The sequence below is a fragment of the Phasianus colchicus genome, chromosome 8 (assembly GCF_987193195.1).
Source record: "Phasianus colchicus chromosome 8, bPhaCol1.hap1.1, whole genome shotgun sequence".
NCBI lineage: Eukaryota > Metazoa > Chordata > Aves > Galliformes > Phasianidae > Phasianus > Phasianus colchicus.
The window spans coordinates 28,776,520-28,797,382 of NC_143443.1; the positions used below are offsets into that span (position 1 = coordinate 28,776,520).

At 34.9% G+C, this 20,863-nt stretch overlaps 1 protein-coding gene across 11 annotated transcripts in view; it reads left to right on the forward strand.

Moving 5' to 3' along the window:
* Positions 1-20,863, forward strand: part of ATRNL1 (attractin like 1) — a 425,218-nt gene that overhangs the window by 138,321 nt on the left and 266,034 nt on the right. For all 11 annotated transcript variants that reach the window (XR_016468857.1, XR_016468855.1, XR_016468856.1 and 8 more), the window contains exon 21: positions 11,782-11,834. Coding sequence is in view for 7 of the 11 variants with exons in the window: in XM_090145543.1 (XP_090001669.1) it covers positions 11,782-11,834 (53 nt within the window). In the remaining 4 variants the exon portion in view is untranslated. The remainder of the gene's footprint in view (positions 1-11,781; positions 11,835-20,863) is intronic.

Below are 20,863 nucleotides of genomic sequence, written 5' to 3' on the forward strand. Positions count from 1 at the left end.
GCCTTTGCCACATGAAAGTCATACAGAGGAGAGGACAAGTAGAAAGACTGAGTGCCATGAAACTGCTTTATTATTCAGCATATGATCTTTGGTATCCAATGAAGTTGTGACCTTAGCATCTATTCTCATTTTTTGAAAGAAATTGGTGGATTCTGAATCTACTTCTGTAATGCAAAAAACAGAGAAAAGAGTTGCATGACTGGGGCTGGCTTTGCATTCTGCTTATGTTCATGAGAACCTTAACACATAGCATATAGATTGTCCTGGAGAGGATAGTATCCATGGATTAGTCTCTGCTAGAGCACTTTTTTGCTTTTACTGCTAATGAATTTCAGTGCCTCATTGTAGTCAGGCCCCATGTACCTTGTCATTGTAAGGCTTCAGTATCTACTATTTTCACTGTCCAATTCCAGCTTTTTTTGATATATTAACAACTGGTCCACCTGATGTCATGAATGTCTCACATCTGCTTGGTGAATGTTCTGACTCAGCTATTTCTCTTCAGAGAAAGTGTATATTTGCCTAAGTCCAGTAAATGCTTTGGATCTGTAGTTTTTAATTATTCAGACACTCATAACAGAACAATTTTACTGACTGTTAAGATGCTCTTTTAAAAGAGTCAGTGAAACTGCAGTGTTGTCCCTATGTACTTGTTCCTCTTTGAAATTAAATCTTTCTGTATGCAGACTGTACACCACAACTTAACTTCAGCAGACTTTAAGAGTTTTAAATCCTGAATCTCAGATGACAATGTGTTTAATCCTCTTTTCTAACCCAAAACCTCAGTTCAGATTTTAAAAGTTAGAATATTTGATGCAGAAAAGAAAGGAGAGAAAAAATGATACAGATTTCCAGTGCAGCTTGAAATTGTTTGCGTCTTCCTACTGCTTTGGTCAGAGATGAGGGATCTCTTTGTACAGATGGGAAAAAAAAAAATTGGTGGATTTTCTGGCTACTCATCCTGCTTACTGGAATAAAACTTTCTATTGAGTTGAGAATAAGAAATCTAGATATTTGAGGGAGCAGTTTTCTATATTTCTTCTATATGCTGCTAAATAGTAACTGATTACATTCAGTGGGTGTTATTTTGTAGTATCTGCATCATTATTATTGTTGGTGAATACTTCTACCAAAGTCAGTTGTGGACAATTAGCTATGGAGCAGAAGAGAGGAAAGAGATATTTCTTTTTGGAAGGAGAGCATTTAAGGAGAGGATTTTTTCCCCCCTCCAAAGATTCAAATAAGAGACTCTTCTAGAAATCATTATGGAGGACAGACTGTGTTCTGTGGCACCTGCATTCTTAATGCATAAGCAGTCCTGCTGACTTCTGTTTCAATATTATCAAATATTACCCTTTGAGTAAATTGTTGTCCATTCTTTTATTTTCCATGCAGTGTAGTTCTGGGCCTATAATATATACCCATTAGTATGGTAATTAGTAATTGATACAAGAATTGTTATCATTAAAATATACATCAGTTTGAATCACTTCATCCTTAATCTAAGAAAGGCCAACTAGGTAGCATTGAGAAAAGAAAATACCGCAGTGGTAGCACAGAGCGCTCTGTAAGCTTTTGGTGCACAGCAAAGTTTGAAATTAAAATACTTCTTCTTAATGTTGATGGTATGGGATACTTATGAAGAAAATATTGTGGCCTAGTTTTACTTTTGAATACATATTCAAAATTTTATAAAGCAGTAAAGGGAAAAAAGCTGTTTTGTCCTGAAAAAATTTACTGATATACCTATCAGCTTTGGCTTGTGATATTTATTGGTTTTATTCACTAAGGAATACAGAACTGGTTTCAATACACGAATAAGGAAATGCTAGGTCAGAGGTGTACTGGTGACACCATTTGTTTGTTAAAATCTCCTGGTGATGGAAAGATTGCTTTTCTTCTGCTCTTATGGTTGCTAATAGAAGTAATATGCATCTTCCTACTGCTGTTTTCATTTAGTCAATTGTATACCTTTACATATAGATGAAAATTTAGCTACAATAGGTGTACTTCTAGTTTAAAAACGTTTTGCTTCAATTTCTTGCCAATTATTAATTTTAAATTGCTTCAGTAGTTGTTAAGCATGTTAAAAAGAAATTTTCACATAAAGTATTAAAATTATGCATAGATGGAACTAAAAACTATATTTTGGTATTAAGACATAGGAATGAGAAATGGGTTACATTTCATTTCTATTTTTCATGAAGCTTCTGATAATTGTATAGAGTAAGCCAATCAATTACACAGTGTTACATTATGCTTAGAGAGAATCCTGACTTTGGGGAGACTTCCAGTTACAACAGACACATTTTCTTCTATAGGTGAATATGCAAATATTTTGAAGTCACTGCACATTTTCTTCTATATTGTATTTGCTTTCCATCTCAACTATGCAGCTGCTGCAGAAGACCCTGTGCTCAGTTGCATCCCCGTGGCCCAACTTCAATAGCTTGGAGCTTAGAAAGCTGTAATGCCTGAATGATAGGCTAACTGAAATGATACAGTCTTTTTCATCCTGTTATGAAGATAAGAATACTCTGTGCAACATTTTAAAGAGAACAATCAATATTTGATGTGCAAACATATATATTTGCCATAGTATATGCGTTATTATCAAAAAGTACCTATAATATTTTACCTTTTAGAGTATAAACTAACAAAAATTGACACTAAAAGCAAATTTCCATCATATGTAAGGTATTTTTGGCAAATAAAAGCAGTGACAACAAATAGCATAGAACTTATCCTATCTTACAAGCTAAAAGATAATAATTTCTTAACATCAGAAATGCTCCCTTATGTTTTTCATCTTTTGTACTGAATAACCAACTTTAGAAAGTATAAAATAGAAATTAAGCTGCATAACCTTTCCATGCTTTGATCTCTGTATTATTTTGTGACTGAGTTGGGAGTGAGGAAAGGTGGTGTTCTTTATCAAGCGTACGAGATAATGGGGCTGGAGAGCATGATTATGAAGGCATAAAGCAATTCAAGAGCTTCGATGATATCCTAAACTTCAACAGTGATGCCCAAGTGGTTTATTAGATTATCACTTCAGAAGGATTGATTTACAGATTTAGTTCTCCAGCTCCATCTGATATTACAAGAAAAGAAATTTCTTCAGCAATTTTAAAAAAGAACAAAGTGAGAAAAGTAAGTACTTCACCTGAAAAAGCTGTTTTAAATAGCAAGGAGAGTCAGATTTAAAATCAAAGCAAGTTTATAATCAGATGTGAAAATGTGACTACACTATTCTTTCATTTACTGTTACGCAGAGCTATGATAGAGTAATATTAAATTTAAGCAGGAGGCCAAATAGACAGCAATGGGATTGCCAAACATGTCCGAAGGGCTTACTGTCCCCTAGGATTAGTTGTTGGGCTGCTCACAGAGAAGTGACAAGAATTATAAGGGAAAGGAACAGTCAGAGATGTTGAAAGAGATTTAACAAATCAGTTTTCATAAAAGAGGTTTAGCTTAAAAAAAAAAAAAAAAAAAAAATTGGCTTGCGAATGAGTTCTTACGAGATCCAGAAGGAGACAAGGACCACAATTACTTCTTAACAGATGCTTCAAAATTACTCTGTAATCCCATTCTTGTTTAGGTCATTTTATCCTTTCTTACGTATGGTCTTGGTTTAATCACGGATTTGGGCCTGGATCCAGATAAATATTTAAGAGCACAATAACGCCTTGTTCCTGAAGTTTAAGAGGGAATGTTTCCTGATTTGGTGTGCACCAGGGTCCACATGATTTACTTCTGCTTTATTCTACTCTTGGGTCAATAACCGTAAATTATCACGTACAGAATGGCAGCAACATTTTCACAAAAGCGGTTCAGAAGTTCCTCCCATTCTCTCCTGATATTTTGCTTATTCATTCATTTTCCTTCTCTTTACTATTTTTGTTTTCTGGAGTCAGTAAAGAAAGTCTGAGGTAAATTTGAAGGTAACAAATGATGACTGAAAAGAAAAAAAGGAAAAAATAAATTAAGGCAATCAGTTCTTCACACTAAAGAGAAATACCATCTCTCTATATTTATGAATAGATGAGAGATAACAGCATATCTGAACAGCTGAAGAATTTTACTGCTGTTCAGTGCCATCTATGCAAAAATAAAATACTTCTAAGATTCAGAAGTGGGAATTCAGTAAATCCATTCTTTGGAAAAGATAATCATTATTTGTTATTATTTTATTTCTAGAAACTGTGCTTATTGTTGAGTATTATGTACAGATTTTTCCAGCTAGTTCTATTTAAATCATCCTGACATTACAAAATCAAATGCATTTTCCAACCCTGCTTTCAGAGTAGAAAAAGGATAAAACTATGTAAGGTTATAATTGTATATGTTTTCATCAATTTTGATTTTGACTTTAATTAAATCTTTGCTATACTATAATTTTTTGGGGGAATTTTTTCTTGCTTTGAGGAGAAATAGTTTTGTTTTAAGTATTTACTCTTCTTGGTATTATACTCTTGATTATTTCAATCAGTGAAAGCAAGATTGCTTATAAAATATTCTGCCATTTCCAAAATGCCTTGTGGTTTAGGACTCTTCTCTGAAGCTATTTTTAAACTAGAACTGTAGGATCATGGAATGTTTTTGCAGTTATATTTCCTTTAAAACTAAAAAGTCCAGGAGGAAATATGTACAAGCAATGATGAAAGGATTAAAATTGTAGTACAGAAGATAACATTTTTTGAGCTTATCTCATAATGGTCACTTGAGAATTTTAAAATTAAAAATGTAGATTTCATCCAAGTTTGAGGTGTTTGCTATAATGCATCAGAATACTCTGAAAGCATTATATAATCAGAGTGAATTCTTTGGAATTTTTCCAGTCCCATCTTGCCAAAAAACCATTTTTCTCAGAGTGCATTTCTCCACTCCATCAGATGATTTCTCTCCTTTATTTATGGAAAATGTGATAAGTACTTTGTTTCTCATCAAAATTGCTTCAAGTGACGTTAAAGTATTTTGTTTTTCTGATTTGTGTGCAATATTACAAATTATAGTGTTACTTTTGCATAAATTAGAAACGCGATCTAAAAACAAGAAGGAAAGAAAGAAGGGATGAAAGCAATTCAGGGTAGGATTCTATTTTAAATATTTTAAAAAACATCATAATGTAAAATACATATATATATTTCTGACAAATATTTTAACTGAAACTTTTCTTCCTGGGAACTAATTCTGAGCTTATCTCTCTGTGAAAAAAAAAAATAATAATCTGAATATTTCATAATAAAACCATTGGCCATATTATTACTGAAGCAGTTTATTATTCTTTGACTTAAGCAAAATGACTTGGGACAGATTTTCATGCTGGCATGCAGAACAAATTTAATTCAAACTGAGATGAAAGGCGGTTAATGTAATTGTAGCCTATTATCCTATGCAGGCTTGAGTTAAGAAGCAAACCCAACAGACAGTCAGAAAATGATGGATAGAAAATAGAAATGCTCAAGGCTGGTGAAATAGAGACTTGTGAAGGGATTAAGCCGTAACTGTTCCCACACAATCTCTGCATCAGTTATATCCCACCTCTGCCGTATGTCTGGATTACCAAAACAGGATTTTTGGATGCCTCCTGAGTTCTCTTCATTTACCTCTGACGTCAGAAAAGGTCCCCGTTTAGTAAATTTCAATACTCTGTAATCCTGGTTGTTTTTTTTTTTTTTTTTGCTCATTAATCTGCCACATTCATCAGACTCAAGCATGCACTGAAGATTTCTGTTACAGCTGTTTTTCCTTTCTTTTTATTTGTTTATTTTGAACATACTTTAACACAGAAACAAACGATCATCATATAGTTACTTAGATCCCAAGCATGTTGTTTGATTGCAAAACTTGGGAGGTAATTACAAATCATAACCAAAGCCCTGCTCATTTATTGTCTCTTTGTTGAAAGATTGAGTATTTAAGGTGCAGTATGGGATAATAATATTGTTTTCTGAGGAGTCTTTGTCTTTCCTAGTCACTCCCAATTGGTATGATAGAATTCTAATCTATTGCAAGATAGTAGCTAAAATTTTTCTTTCATCAATCTGTCAGTGTTTAGGGTGATTTTCTACCTACTGTTTTGAAAAGTGCTTTATACTTTGCATTGGGATTACTTGCAGATTTAAACACTGTTTGGCACTGCACTGGCCCAGGAGCAGGCATTGCTGTTCATGGTAATCCTCTGCAGCATGCTCTTCTAAACCAACATAAACAGAGTTTGAGCTCTGTTCAAGACTGACAGGCCAGGACTTCTGCTGTAAGATACTTTGCAGTAACCTGCCATGAGGTTATAGTGTGATTTTTAGTCTCTTTCTCTTACAGCCATTTATTTTAAGTTTTCTTCTTAAAGACAAGATAACTTTTCAGTAGAGCCAGCCAAGACCAGAAGTATTGGCAGGTATACAGTTGTTGTCATAACATACACAGTAACATTTATTTCCACTTATTTGGCATTTCATAATGGAGTATCAGTGTCATCTCTGCTCTAAGAAATTTGCAAGACTTTGGACTATAATGGGCTACTGGAGTTTGAGGCCCTTCATGGTAAGGGGACCAGAGAAAAATGAACACATGTATTTATCTTCATGATTTCTCCAACCACCCATATAATTCCATGTGTTCTACCCTTAATAGATATTTCTGTATCTCTTTGGATTGGTATCACTTTTTAGTAAAGTCAAATAAGAGATAGTGCAGCTTAGATGGGGTTGATATCTTAGATATTAAAAAAGACTTGAAGCTGAACGTGGTTATAGTAGAACAATGGCTGGCAGTAAAACATGAACATAATGGACTTTGCTGTATATGGGATGGGAGAGTGAAGGAAAACTGAATAAAAATTAATTTTAGTCAGAGAAAGAATTTGTCGGATCAACGTGGAATAAATATTGACATGTTCTGATGGACAAAAACTTGGTTTTAAAGGTCACAAGAAAGTATGATAAGTTTAATATTATCAACATACTTTCTGAATGACTAATCAGAAATTCCATAGACACCTAGAAATACTGAACATATGACTTAAAGACACCATCTAAAAATTGCCATTTGCATTTTATCATTTACTTAAACCTTTTTCATATTTATTCTTCACATTCATATTGTATGAAGCCCTTAACACTATGTAAGTAGTTACAGGCAGAGAAATAATTCACCTAACATCCCTGTTTTCTAAAACTTGGTATAGAATAGCATCATAGAAAATCCTATAGGAAGGTATCCACCAGCATCACTGAGCAGTCTTCTCAGTGCCCTTCCCTAAAGGGAGTTTTAGGCCTACAGTTCCTCATGTATACTTTGTTCAGTTAAGTGATGTGTTTTGATCAGGTTCATGTAAAACTTGTATGTATTTGAATTAAACTTTATCTTTAGGATGTGAATTTTCTTTTAGTTCTTTCGAAGTGCAAAGGAAGAAATGTTTGTGTTTCTTGTTCACAACTTTGAGAGAACAGTTGTTGATAGGAGAGAAGCCTGCTCTTCCAAGTGTGTCCTTTTACATACATTAAAGTTTGTGTACATCAATGGCAGCATATGGAATGAAAACAGAAACTTGTTCTGGACATTAAACTAGGACATGTACCTCAGAAGCAGGAATTTGGCAGCAGAAGCAAGACCTCTGACTGGACAAGAAGCAGAATGGAAAAATTAAGGCTAGACCAGAGTAGAACACTAGAGCAGATGATAAACAGTACTCCTGGAGGACATTATTACTCATCTAAAAGCTGGCGCAAGCCGCTGACTAGGGCTATGAAAGAGTCTACCAGAGCCACTAGTCTTTATTTATCAGGAACCTGCTGTAGTTCAAGACTGAGATCCCAGGCAGAATCAGTCTGAGAGCTGTCTGTAACTAGCTGAAGGTCAGAAATATGATGGTTCTCCCTCAGATTCTGTGTTAGTCTACACCTATCACAAATCTCAGATTTGGAAGGATGCAATGTGAGTTATGGGTCATCGTTCTTTAGTAGCTATCTGTACCTAAGCCAAAACAAGATAGAACAGCCCCAGAAGGGCCATAGCGTGGTCTGGCATACATTTTTATTTTCCCTCAGAATTTGGCATTAGGAACAAATGCAAATCAAGGAAAGACCAGTGGTACTTAGGTTTCTCTTTCCCTGTTCCTTCTTTCTTTTTTGCATTAATTTTTAATTAAAAAGAAATACCAAATAGTTGTAGCAATGGAACTACAGAATATCCTACCTTTGTGATCAAAGGTTGGATGGAATATTATGAGGTTCCACCTGATCATCCAGGTTGGTTTTATATTCTGACAGGTTTATTTAGGTGTGGGACCTGGAGATACTTACTTGAGGGAAATACCGATAAATACCATGCAACCTTTTGTAAAGTTGAAAAATGTTGATACGGTGCACAAAATCAAACATATTACTAATCTTCATCATCATAAGGTCATTTATAAATGTTCTTACAAAAAAAAAAAAAGCCTTTCATCCATTTAAAAAAAAAAAAAGTAAAAATCTGTGAAACTTAGTGATAATGTGTTTTTGAAAACATGTATTTGAAGAGAAAACCAGAAATTATTATGAACTTGGTAGGAAACGTGAACAGTATTACTATTTTATGTATTTGTTCATAGCTTTTTAGCTTGAACTTCCAGGAAATACAGAGGGAGGGGAAGAAAATGGTTTAGTTTTGAAAGCATAACTGAGGGAGAGATTGGAGGATGACTGTTAATAGCTGGCCATCAGTTCAGTAACTTGATGAACACTTCTGTACTGAACCAAACCAGAGTACTTGTATGTAACCTGTTAGGAAATGTCTCCATTTGTAATTGCAAATGGAAGCTCGGTCTCTGGAGGCAGGCCAGAGAAGAACTACTCATTCATTATTGCCACTTAAAGCAAATGATCATAGCCTCACAGCACATGTTATAACCAGTGTAATTCCCAATTTACAGATATGAAGCATACATTATGCTTCAGATATGCTCAAATGTGTACTGTCTTTTGGAAAATGTACAAAAATTACTACAAGGAAAGCTCATAAGGAAATAATTCAGCAAATATAAAATTTTTTAATTGGAAGCATAATTAGTGACTAAAGCAGAGCAATAGATATGCTTAATGAAGTATGGTTGGATTTAAAGACAAAACTAAATTTAGTCAGAACTTAGCATATATACTCACATGAGTAGTTTTAGATGTAGTTTTATCTTTTTACTGTGCTGAAAATGGAGTGTTTAAATAGTATCTTTCATTCTGGTTAAAGCAGACTTCCTTAATTTGTAAGAATTCCACCTCATGTTACTGCTAATAAATGTTATAAAATTGTTTTGCACCAGGGGACAGAGGGGAAGTGTAAGAAAGGGTGATTCCCTTGTATTTCAGTAAGAAAGGCCTGAAAATGAATAGCATCATAATAAAATATTGTTTTAACAAGTTGGATGAAAAAGAGGAGTACATATAGGGGGAAAAGCTTATGTCACTGCAGGTGGTGGGAGCCCCAGGCTCAGGGTGATCTCTAGATGGACTTTCCCCGGCATGCTGCACAGTTCTTTCCCATGGAAGAGGTTCCTTCCCACACTGTGGTGATGTAACAGAGTTGTGTGTCTTCGGACAGGCTTGGAGGTTCTTGTTCATAGCATGCAGCACAGGACTGTACAGGGCATTCCAGTATATCCCCTTATAGCAGTTCTTCATGCTCATGTACTGTCTCCTAAGGCCAGTAGACTGGACATGGCTTGCCCAAAATTGCCAACCCCTTGAGTAACATGTCTTCTGCAGGGTTCACTACACAGAAAGTATAATAAATGTGATAGTACATCAAATGCTGTTACTGTATTATAATTCACTTTTAAAAATATTATTATGCGTATTTTATCATTTCATCATGCAGTATGTTGAAATGGTAGCTGTAAAATTGTATTGCCATTTTCTCCTCAAGTTTTGAGAAGGTCATGTCTAAAATTATCAGGAAATTAATGATTATTGGGATTTGGATGAATACTTGTCTATGGCAAAGTATAACCTACCTAATAATTTTTGTATCAAACATTCTTTTGTGTGCTTCCTTAAGTAGTAGGACCTGTGGTGCATTACACTGATTTTTATGGTTAATTTTATTTTATGTATTCTTAGTTATTGTTTTCCCTTTCCTTTTTTTCTTCTTCTGTAATATAAATAGAAATGTGTATGTGATTCTGAAAATCCTTGGTTTCTGATAATTATTGACCCACAGGAGATGGTTTCATCTGGATAGAAGGGGAACTGAAAGGTGAAAGGGAGCTGCATGGAAATAGCTTTTTTTTTTTCCTCCTTCTTTTTTTTTTTTTTTTTTTTTTTTCCAATAGAGATCTTCAAGAAATAAAGAAGTCCTATTTTGTGGTAGGACTGAACTAAGCTCTACCTGATTTTGAATAATGAGCATGGTAATAAACACCAGGTTTGAAACCAGTGAAGAGAACAACAGAAAGGCAGGCAGTATTGTACAGCATGCTCGTTAGCTCACATGACATCGAAATAGGAAAGTTTTTTAATATCACTTACAAATAAAATAACATAAGCAGCAAAAACTCCTTGCAGTTTAAATTTCTCTAAGAGAACAAAGTAATGAAAGAGTATTCCATGCATTAACTGGGCCAGATTTCCTGTGGGAAAATATTTCTATGAAATTTAATAGGCGGTGATAAGTTTTCTCTCTGTTTTATGAAACATTCTGTATGCTTAATAGCAAATTATAATTTTCTGGAGACTTCTGTACAATAGCCAAGAAAACCTAGAACAAGATAGTTATTTTCTACTAAAGTACGTGTCATTTTTAGAGAAATCTATATAACTCAATTTGACCACTATGATATTCCATAGCATATTTCATGCCTCTGAAAACAAAGATATATTTATAAGGAAGGTATTTTTCCTGATCTTTTCATGCGCATTTTTTTTTCCCCAGCAGTGACAGTCTGGATGCAGTGTGTTCTATTCAGCCTAAATTTCACCTCACGTTCTGTGCATGGTCTGCTGCCTCTGGAACACCACAGTGCTATGCCATGGCTGCAATTTGTGGCCCCAGAACCAGTTGCCATTGTCTAATTTACAGTTAATAGTTTAGGATTAGCCTCTCTTGAGCAGTCTGTGTAGTTTTGGAGCACATCTAGGTTCTCTTAGGTGCTGTGAAAGTGTAGTCATTAATTTATGCTTACAGGTATTTTGTTGTTTTCATATAAAAGAGTTTGAAATAATGTTTGTGTGTTTGAACCTGAGGATGTATATATTTCCATCGCTGAAGGAGTGGCTTGAGCACATTTGGAAGGTTACATAAGGGTGCAAAGCCTGCTCTGATAGTGTTTTGGGGCTGTGCATGTTAGGGGGAGATTTATTTGAGAACAGTTTCTGCAGTGAACGTCTGCCTGATAAATGCTTTCTCCTTGGAGAGAGCCAGTGGAGGGATGGATGGCAGCCAGGAGGTGAGCAGTCCCTGAGGCTGAGTGGATAGTGGCAGATTCTGTGTTCATCTACCCTGCCCTGCTCCCATTTATCCAAAGTGGACACAAAACACTGAGGCCTGCAGCAGGCGTCTGCTTTAAGCACACCTGAAGTCCCTATTCAAGTGCCTCATCACTCCTGGTTACTTTTGCAAGAGAGGTCCTTCCAGAAAGTAGCTCATCTTGATTAAGAAATATATCCTATACTTTGTTTCCCTATGCCAGTGCTGCTACTAACCAAGCTTGTGCTATTTGGAATAAATATTCTGGCTGCATTTGTATAAAATCTATGCTTTATTTAATGGGAATGTTTGCTTTTGTCTTTTTCCCCCCTGCAGCTGTGACTCTGAAAATAGGTATCTTGGAAATCCGCTTAGGGGAACATGTTACTGTGAGTACTTATATTTTTGATGTTCATTACTTAAACGCTGTTTATGCATTGTGTGGTAATTTTGTTGCCTCTGAAAAACTAAATATTTTTCTTGGGATTTTTTGAAGCTGGGGCCTATTGATTCTTTGAAAAATGAAATGCCCCCCTGGGCTTCTCTGATTGTTACTAGAGAAAGCAAATTAAAGTCTACTGGAAGTTTCTCCAAAGGTAGAGGCAATGACCAAGTCATTGCATTATAACTCTGTATGTGAACCAAAGGAACCTATAATTGCATCATTGTTCACATGACAGAATTTGTGATAGGAAAATGCAAATAGACCAAACTAGCATTTTCTTAGGGAATTGTGAATGGCTTAGCCTGTATACCTCCAAGGGGCGTGATGCACAGCTGTTCTCCAAAGTATCATAAATGGTAGAGCACGTATGTTGTCTGCATATCCTTATAGTTGCAGGAAAGGTGCCTTGGGCAAATTAACTTTTAAAGTATTACATTTCTGATAGTCCTAATGAAAGACTCAAAGGCATAGGAGTGCTTATTATCCATGTACAGAAATCCCTCAGAGAGACGTGCCAATTTTCCTGAGCCAATATCAATGTTAAATAGTAATTTTAATCATCATAAAAAACTGATGCTGAAGAACACTGTTATATACTTCTTTTATATACTTTTATCCAGTGAAGAACGCTGTTTTATATCTTCAGACTTTTGCATATACCTGCTCCATGTTAGACTGAATCCATTTGTCTTTTGTTTCCCAACACCATCCCAACCTCCAATTTAAATTTACATAAAGTAGTATCTCTGATTATATTTGCGGCATCCGTTCAGAATGCACACAAAAGTTTTGTTTTAGAATCTCTTTAAGGCATAATCTACCTAACAAATTAGTGGTTTTTTTCTTTACTAATGTTTCTTTCTACCTTTAATGGTCTGTATCTGCAAAATGTGTTTTACAGAACAAAATAGACGTGTACTAAATTAGAGATGCTGACATATCCCTAGGCTTACACTTTTTGCCAGTTATAAAATTTTTTTTTGCTTTTTTTTCCCCACAGACAAGTTTGTTTGTAACACTTCAAACTGAAGGTTCATTTCTAAATATTTAAAACATGCTGTTGTAGTTGTTGATATTTTATATAGAATAGACCTGATTGAAAATAGTCCTTAGAGCTATGATTAAAAGATAATGTGAATCAGATAAATTCATTTTCATTTATTATTTGTCTCCATGGGTACATTCTTACTACTTTAAATGAGAAATTTCATTACTCAGATATTTGGATTTTCTTATCTGTTTGTTTTATAAATTATATGGAATCAAAGATAGGTAATGAGTACATGAGAAGTAGTGCTAAAGAATCTATTTTGGATACGTCCATCAATGGTTGTTTTGCCCCTTAAAAATAAAAGCTATTAAATTTAGAGGTTGAAAAAAAATGACGTTAATGAGATTTGTAGACCTCAGGCACCTCCAAGAAAAACCTTATTTTTTGCTATCATGTTACAGGTTGGGTCTATAAATCATATTGTAGACAAATTGTGCCGTATTCAAGATAGCCTTCCACCTTTAGCCCACTACCAGTATTTGTCTTCTGTCAAATTCCAAAATATTTTAAAGTTCTTGTTGTTTTGGAATGATAAATTTAATACTTTCAGTAATTTAAAATGTAGCATATATACTATAATATCTGGAGGTAAGAAGGAATCCGCACTAATTAAAATAATGGAATTCTGTCTGTCTTACGTTTAGTGGATAATGTATCATAATGAGAAATTATTTGTTAATTTATGGATAACTGACTGACCTAAGATTTCAGTAACAATTGCTTATTGGCACCGTTCATTACCTGCTAAATCATGTATTAAAGCTTGTCATAAAGCGCAGCTTTCATTTCTTATATGTTTAAGTATTTTAAAGTATGACCTTAATATTGACTGTCATTTATATAAGAATGTTTTGCTTCTGTTGAAGATATGCATTTGGATGCTATTTCTCTGTACTTATTTTGCTACTAGATAGGAACTTTCTATTTAAACACCTGTATTGCCATTTGCTTCTCCTTGAAGTGAAGAAGAATATTCTTGTTTTCTACATCATGCTAGTAGTTACTTCTCTGGAGGAAAGAAAATACTGAGAAAAAACAAATGAACAGAGAAGAGTATATACTTATAATCATCATAGGTCTATGAGAAAAAAAAAAATTCGAAGTAAATTTGTTTCTTCCTTTCATAACCAAAATCAATTAATGAATGGTACTGAAATAGGAATACAGCTAGCAATTCACTGTAGTGGCTGGGATCTTCTGGAAAGCTTTTAGTTACATACTTAAGTTTAGCCATCTTCACTACATTTTGTGTGCTTAAATTTTAAATTCTTAACTGGAATGTTTTTCTTAGCCCAAACTTTAGAATTTAGTTCTGAATGTGTAGCTAACTTTTGTATGATGCGGGTTGGCCTGAGTTTCTCTTCTAAGCAGGGTGTGGATTGAGAATGCTTGTTGTCTGACAGAAACTTCTGCAACTTTTGATGTGAATACCCACTGCCATGTGAAAATTCAGCTATTTCCACCTCTTGCTCTTGCTCTCCTCCTAACTCTTGCCTGCACTCCTCCCTCTTGCCTGTCATTGCTATCCTAAAGACCAGAAAGGGGGAGCAGACTGGTGTTGATCTAGGCCCTGGTGTTAACATCAATTGACTGTTAACTTAGTAAGTAAACTCTAAACCTAGTGGGATAGCACAGATTACTTTATTTTCTTCCATATTTTTTTCTTCTAGTAGTGATGTAGGATAGTAAGCACAGTATGAGTGCTGTGCATAGATACTGCCATGACTGTAGAAGTGACGTGAGTACTAATGAGAACAGAAGAACACTTACAGAAAGATCTGGCATGATCAAAAAGAATTATATATATGCATACGTATGTGTGTACACACACACACACACACACACACACACACACACATATATATAACTGAGTTTTATATATTATGTTGAAACGTCATAGATGTTAAAAAATACAGATTTTATCACAGGAAGATAAACAGCAGAAATGTCATCAAATTCTGTGTATGACAGGAGCAGCTCATTAAACATCAGATTTCATTCTAATGTGGCATTTCAAATCTTGGCAGCGCTGGACATGAGTACTTTCCCTACTTGGTTAAAATTATCAAAACTTAATAAAAGTAAATAGGACATTCATAATAGGGCATGCAATATTATATTATCCAGATTGTGTGAAAACTGCAGCCTATTGCTTCTATTAAACTTATGTTAATTTCATTTTTCATGACTTCTCTGCATGGTTGGAAAATCACAGCAGCAAAAACAAACTTGTCAGAGTATGAGAATGAGAACAAACCACGATATAAAAATTAGAAAAATATTGAAAGTAGAAGAATGTATGAGCAGCTGTATGATGGTCTATCTGCTCTAGTACCGCACTGTGAGCAGCTAAATATGAATATCAGGGAATAGCATAGCAAATGGATGACTATATAGTGATGTTTCCTTCTTTACATACAACAATTTGCAGCTCATGAAGTCCATGGGAGGGAGGATTTCTTGGTCTAGGAATGTTGGAAATGCCACTGTTCAAGAGTATGAGAGAAAATACTATCCAAGATTTCTTATAAACATTAAAAAGTAGAATATGTATAAAAAACGAGGAGCTTCATTAATTGAAAAGTCAGATTTGTTTGCCTTTGTAAGTGCTCTTGGAGATTGAGTACAGTTCTGCTTCTGGGTTGTTCCTCTGTGTTTCTAACTAGGAGGCTCAGTATCTCCAAACCCTTCTGTTAGAAACCAATTTTTCTGTGTACAATTGCAAGCTGATTTAATCCATATAAATGAATTTTGAATGGAGGCCAGAAATGGTTGTTCAGCTGACTAATGCATGTACGCAAACCATAAATATGACATTTTGTCGTGATGCATTTGTATTTGTTGTTGTTATTGTTCTTCGGTATCTGAGCCAGTGTGATGTATAACAGTGACACCTAGATAGCAAAGTATGCATCCAAATTGCTGGATTAGTTCTTCACACGTCAGCATTAGAAATATGCTGCTGTCAGAACCAGTGCTCCTGGGTGCAGAGAAACATGCAGCAACCAGATGGTTTTAGACTGATTGGAAAGAGTCACTGGGAGAAATGCCACTTCTGAGATTTTGACCCGGGTTGTTTTTGGACACAGTGCTTTAAATCATAAATGGAAATACAGTTAAACCAGTGCTCTAGAGAAATGAGATTTTAAATACATAATTCATGGTATGTTTTTACATAGAGGGTGGAGTATAGGCTTGCTTACAATCACTCCTTTTGAAAGGATATTACACTTTACTGCATAAACTTCTTTTAGAAATCTGCATTAAGGTCAAAAGCTTTCCAAAATGTCTGCAATATGTACGTTACTTTAAATGTCTCAATTCCAATGCTACATTTCAATCAAAGAGAGTGTCTGTTTCTGATAACTGCTCTGTGTAGAGACATAGACACTTTCAGCAAATCAGTACTGTGAGTATAAACTACATTATTCACCTGTGTGGTTGTCAGAATTTCCAGATGAGTAATTTAGCACAAAGCATTCACAAATCGTCTCTGCTTTTTGTCCATTCTGTTAAAGCTTTCCCAAGTCAGAGTGTGAGCAGAAATTTTTCCTGTGATTTAGGCAGGGCTGAGCTACACTGTTGGAGCAGAGCTCTCAAGTGTTGCCTGTTCCACCAAGACAGTTCCTAGCCAAAGCCCACATGAGTAGCCAGCTAAGAAAAAGTAGTTAAAAACTATACACAGATATAGCTTTGATGGACCTTTGTTTTTTTCTCCCTTTTACTGCTTTAAATGTGCTTAGAAGCACTTTTCTCTTTTGGAAACTGAGATCAACAGTGGTAGTTCTTCTGGTTGCTCTTTTGAAACAGGCAGCAGTAGTGGGTTACGTGGCAAGACAGTTCAAAATATGAAGCATTCATAGATTCAGCAATGCACAACAGGTGTGTAGTTGCAAGCAATAAAATTACAATAACTTAACAATTTTTATTAATCTATTGCTCATCTTTGGGTTAGACATCTTTGGATGTATGACTATATGTAATCTCAAAGAGAAATCAGAAGAGTCTTGTATTTTGAATTCAAAAGGATGTGCATTATATATCCAGGGTGATATTATAGACTTTGCTATGTTGAGGAGCAGGTCTGCTTTTAAATTTGTGGGAGATTAGAACATGACCTTTGAGAAGGATTAGAGAATCCAAGTGTGTGTAGAGGCCAAGAGGGATGGGTCACTTAGGAAGAGAATTAAAACAGGGATGGACTAAATGATTCATGGCTTTCTGTAAAGTTAAAACCTATTCATTGATTTTTTTCCCCCCCACATCTTTGCCAGAATATCTGTCTCTAAAGGAGATTTGTTGGATTTAAAGCCTTTAGAAAAGAGGAAGCACTAATATCTGTCCATAAAAGTGGCTGAAAGGCCATACAAATGTTAACTGTTTTCCTAGCTTTGTTGTGTTTTCTTCCACAGTTCTAATTTTTTCTCTCAGCTCAATGTTTTAGGAAATGTTAGCTGTGCAGTAGAACATCAGCCACTGTTTCATGTGATCTGGGATGAAGCAAGGTTGTAGGCCTATCTGCAGAAACCTTAAGGTTGAGATGTACTGCAAAGCACTGTCACCACTCAGCTTTCCTTATTTGCCCAGTGGACATAAAGGGAGGAAATGTAAAGCCAGGGAAAGTCTTGCTGAATTCTCAGTTGTTCATAACTAAAAACATCCAGTGTAACAACTATGGGGAAATAATACTTGTAGATTTAAAACAAATCTAAGGATATCTTTAAGTTATTTTAATACATTATTTTCTTATATTTTACTTAAAATGCATTTCAAGGAGAAATGTGAGGTATTAAATATTTTGTAGCAGTTTTTGGGAGTGCAATATGAATAATGAGTTGATGGCTTTACAATGCAATTCCATGCTGTCAGCACTGAAACAATTATAGTTCTTCCTTGTTTCCTTGGTGGACGTGCAGATAGGATGGCAGTGTTCAGTTCTCTCAGTACATCAGTGACTTAACAAGATACTTTCCAACTGAAAAGCATGAAGTATGTGTGCAGAGGACACCCTTAAAATAAAATCTGGTATCTGTGAAGAGAGCTCAGTGGGAAAAAGGGAATTTTGCTTCTGGCTGTAAAACCTTGTAAACCTTGTTTATATTGCAGTCCTGGAGCTGCATTAGCCCCATTACTCGATACTCCAGGACTCCAAAAAGGGCAAAATAAAGAGGAATACAGTCCTTACCCATTTTCCCTACCCTTCTGAAGAGTATAATTTTAATTTTGAATTTTTTAAGGGACATTGTTATGCAAAGTGAGTGGTGTCTGAAACAAAACCAAACACTTAGTTTTTATGTTTCTTGTATCCCTATTTATATCCAAAATTTCCTTTTATTTAAAATTCATCTCGATAAAAATTAAGAAAAACAAATCTTAACTGATTTTTGATATCTGCACCTTGGGGTAAAAGGTTTTAATATTTCTTTAGAGGTGTTTATATTTTTCCTTTCTGACTTCTTGCTTGTTTGTAATAGCAAACCATCTTTCTGTGGGGGATAGATTTTGAAGGTCAGTAATTTATGGCAACATCTTACTTACATTCACTTCTTAGAAGCATCAGCTCAATACTATCTTCAAGCAGAATGGTCCTCAGGTAATGCATTCTTATTTATGTTGTCAAAATACATTTCAGGCCTGGGCTGAACTATCAATAGGTCAGACTACCTGGTGTTTCCTTACTATTTGAACATACCTTTTTTCTTTTTCTTGACCTTGTAATTTGAGTTCTGATATAGGCCACAGACATAAGCAGTCTCTAAAGAGAGTTGTTCTAGGAGCAGGTGGGTGCAAGATCTGGGATGACGCTTGGCTCTGGTTGCTCTCAGCTTGTGAGTAGTTCTCACAATCGATAAGTGAGAGTAGAAGATGGCTGTATGGGTTAATAGCTGTTGAAATATGTAATGCAACCTGTCAGCAAGAAGATTAAATGTGACTTTTAAGCACTGTGTGTGTACATGTGCATGTATATGCATTTATGAACTTAGAGCGTGACATCCTTTATTAAAATAATAATAATTAAAAAGATCAAAGAAAGAATGTACTAGAGGTGGCAATAAAGCACTAGATGGCAGACTTGCTATTCTTAGGAAAAGATTAAACTCAAGAACATTCCAAGGAGAGTGTTTTAGGAGATAAACAGCAGTAGCACTTTTAATAACACTGTTAACAGAGATTTTCCAGATATTTAAAAATTATGTTGAAACTTAAAGGGCAGAAACAATAAATTTACACTACTGAAAAGGTGTTTGTTTTAGTTGAGTTGTGAGATACATACTAGCAGTTAGATTCTCTGCTACTGATGTGTACAATTCCTGTTTCTTTTTGGAACAGCATTAATTTAAACTGGCTACATATTGTAATTGTAAAACTGTCATGCTTGACTTAAATTAATGAGTTCCTCCAATTATATCTAGTACTGATTGACTTTGATACAGACTGAGGCAATTTTTATTATTTATAAATACATAAGAATGCCTGTCATTGTCTTTTGAATATGCAGGCTTATACAAATAAATTCTATTTAAGAAGAAATGTTAGTCTTTCAAGTACTTTCAAGTCTTTCAAGTCTTTCAGTGTTAGTCTACAAGTAGTAGAACAGATTAGGGTTTGAATCAGGCAATTCTAGGTAGTTTTAGAAAAGATTAGTCTCAACAAACTAAGAACATTAAAAAAAAAAAGCAACATTATGTTTGCCCTAAGCTAAAATAACCACACAAATGAATTGTAGCCTTCCAAGGAATTAAAACAATAACCATACCAAGCTCCTAATTAAGTATCACGATCTCACCCCAGGCTCTATATATTCATTTGCCAAATGCTAGGTTGGCTTGCAGTTGGGCAGGCTAAAGAAACAGTTTTGTTGCCAATCATCTTCAGATTTCGCTATGAATTGGCAAATCTTTTTATTTATATTTGTTTTAACTCTGGGAATTTTCTCTGTGTATCTGTTTCAGAAAGCTCACTTGAGTTTTGAAATAAGGATTACTTTCTTTCTCTGATAGGTTTTACTTACGTATCAGTGAATTTACCAACTGACATCTCTTTGCATGTACTATTTACGTTACTTTTGCCAAAGTAGATTGTTTAACTTCAGTGACAATTTGTTTAGATACACTTTTTATTGAGACTGCATTTAGCCCAAGAAAGATGGCTAAATATGGAGTATCCTAAATTTTAAGCAGAAGTTGATAGACAAATATTTAAAGGTATGCAAATAGAAGTCTGAATTAGGTTCTTTCATTATTTATATGGCTGTTCCATGTATGCCATATTATTCAGTAAGTAACTACTACTATTACATTTAAGTACTACATAAAGTTAAGAAAATATAAGCTATATAAATTATGATTATTTATAAAATACTACTCTGAAAAGGGAGATTCTGGACTGGAGAACTCATTCAAAAGAAATACTTTTCTCTATACTCTAGCCCATGAGTGAATTATTATTATTTTTTATTTAGAAGGAAACTGATCCAAAGATCTGTGTATATGCAGTATTTTATTTAGTTTACTGACCTGGGATTCACTGAGATGGGTACTTTTTTGAGTTGTTACATTGTGCTTTGCATGTGTTTTTTTCCTGGCATGTCCATAGAGAAGTGGATTGTCACTCCTCAAACACCTGGGAGGCCTTACAGCTCCCCAAACCTAATGCTGTAAGAAGCAAGTAGAACAGAAAAGTAATCATCAGTATTCCTTTAGTTTACCTTCTGTTGGAGAAGGGAAATCCAGCTCTTTTACCTTTGTGATGGGTTACAGTTGCATTGCTTCTACTGCTGACTTCCTAGGGAAAAGAGAATTCTTGATCAGAGAGACTTTGAGGAGAGATCTGTAGTGAAATCTTGAACCCGTTGAAATAAGAAGAAAAAGCAACAAAAACACCTGACTTCAATAGGAAAGGGGCTTAAGGTTTGTAGGAGA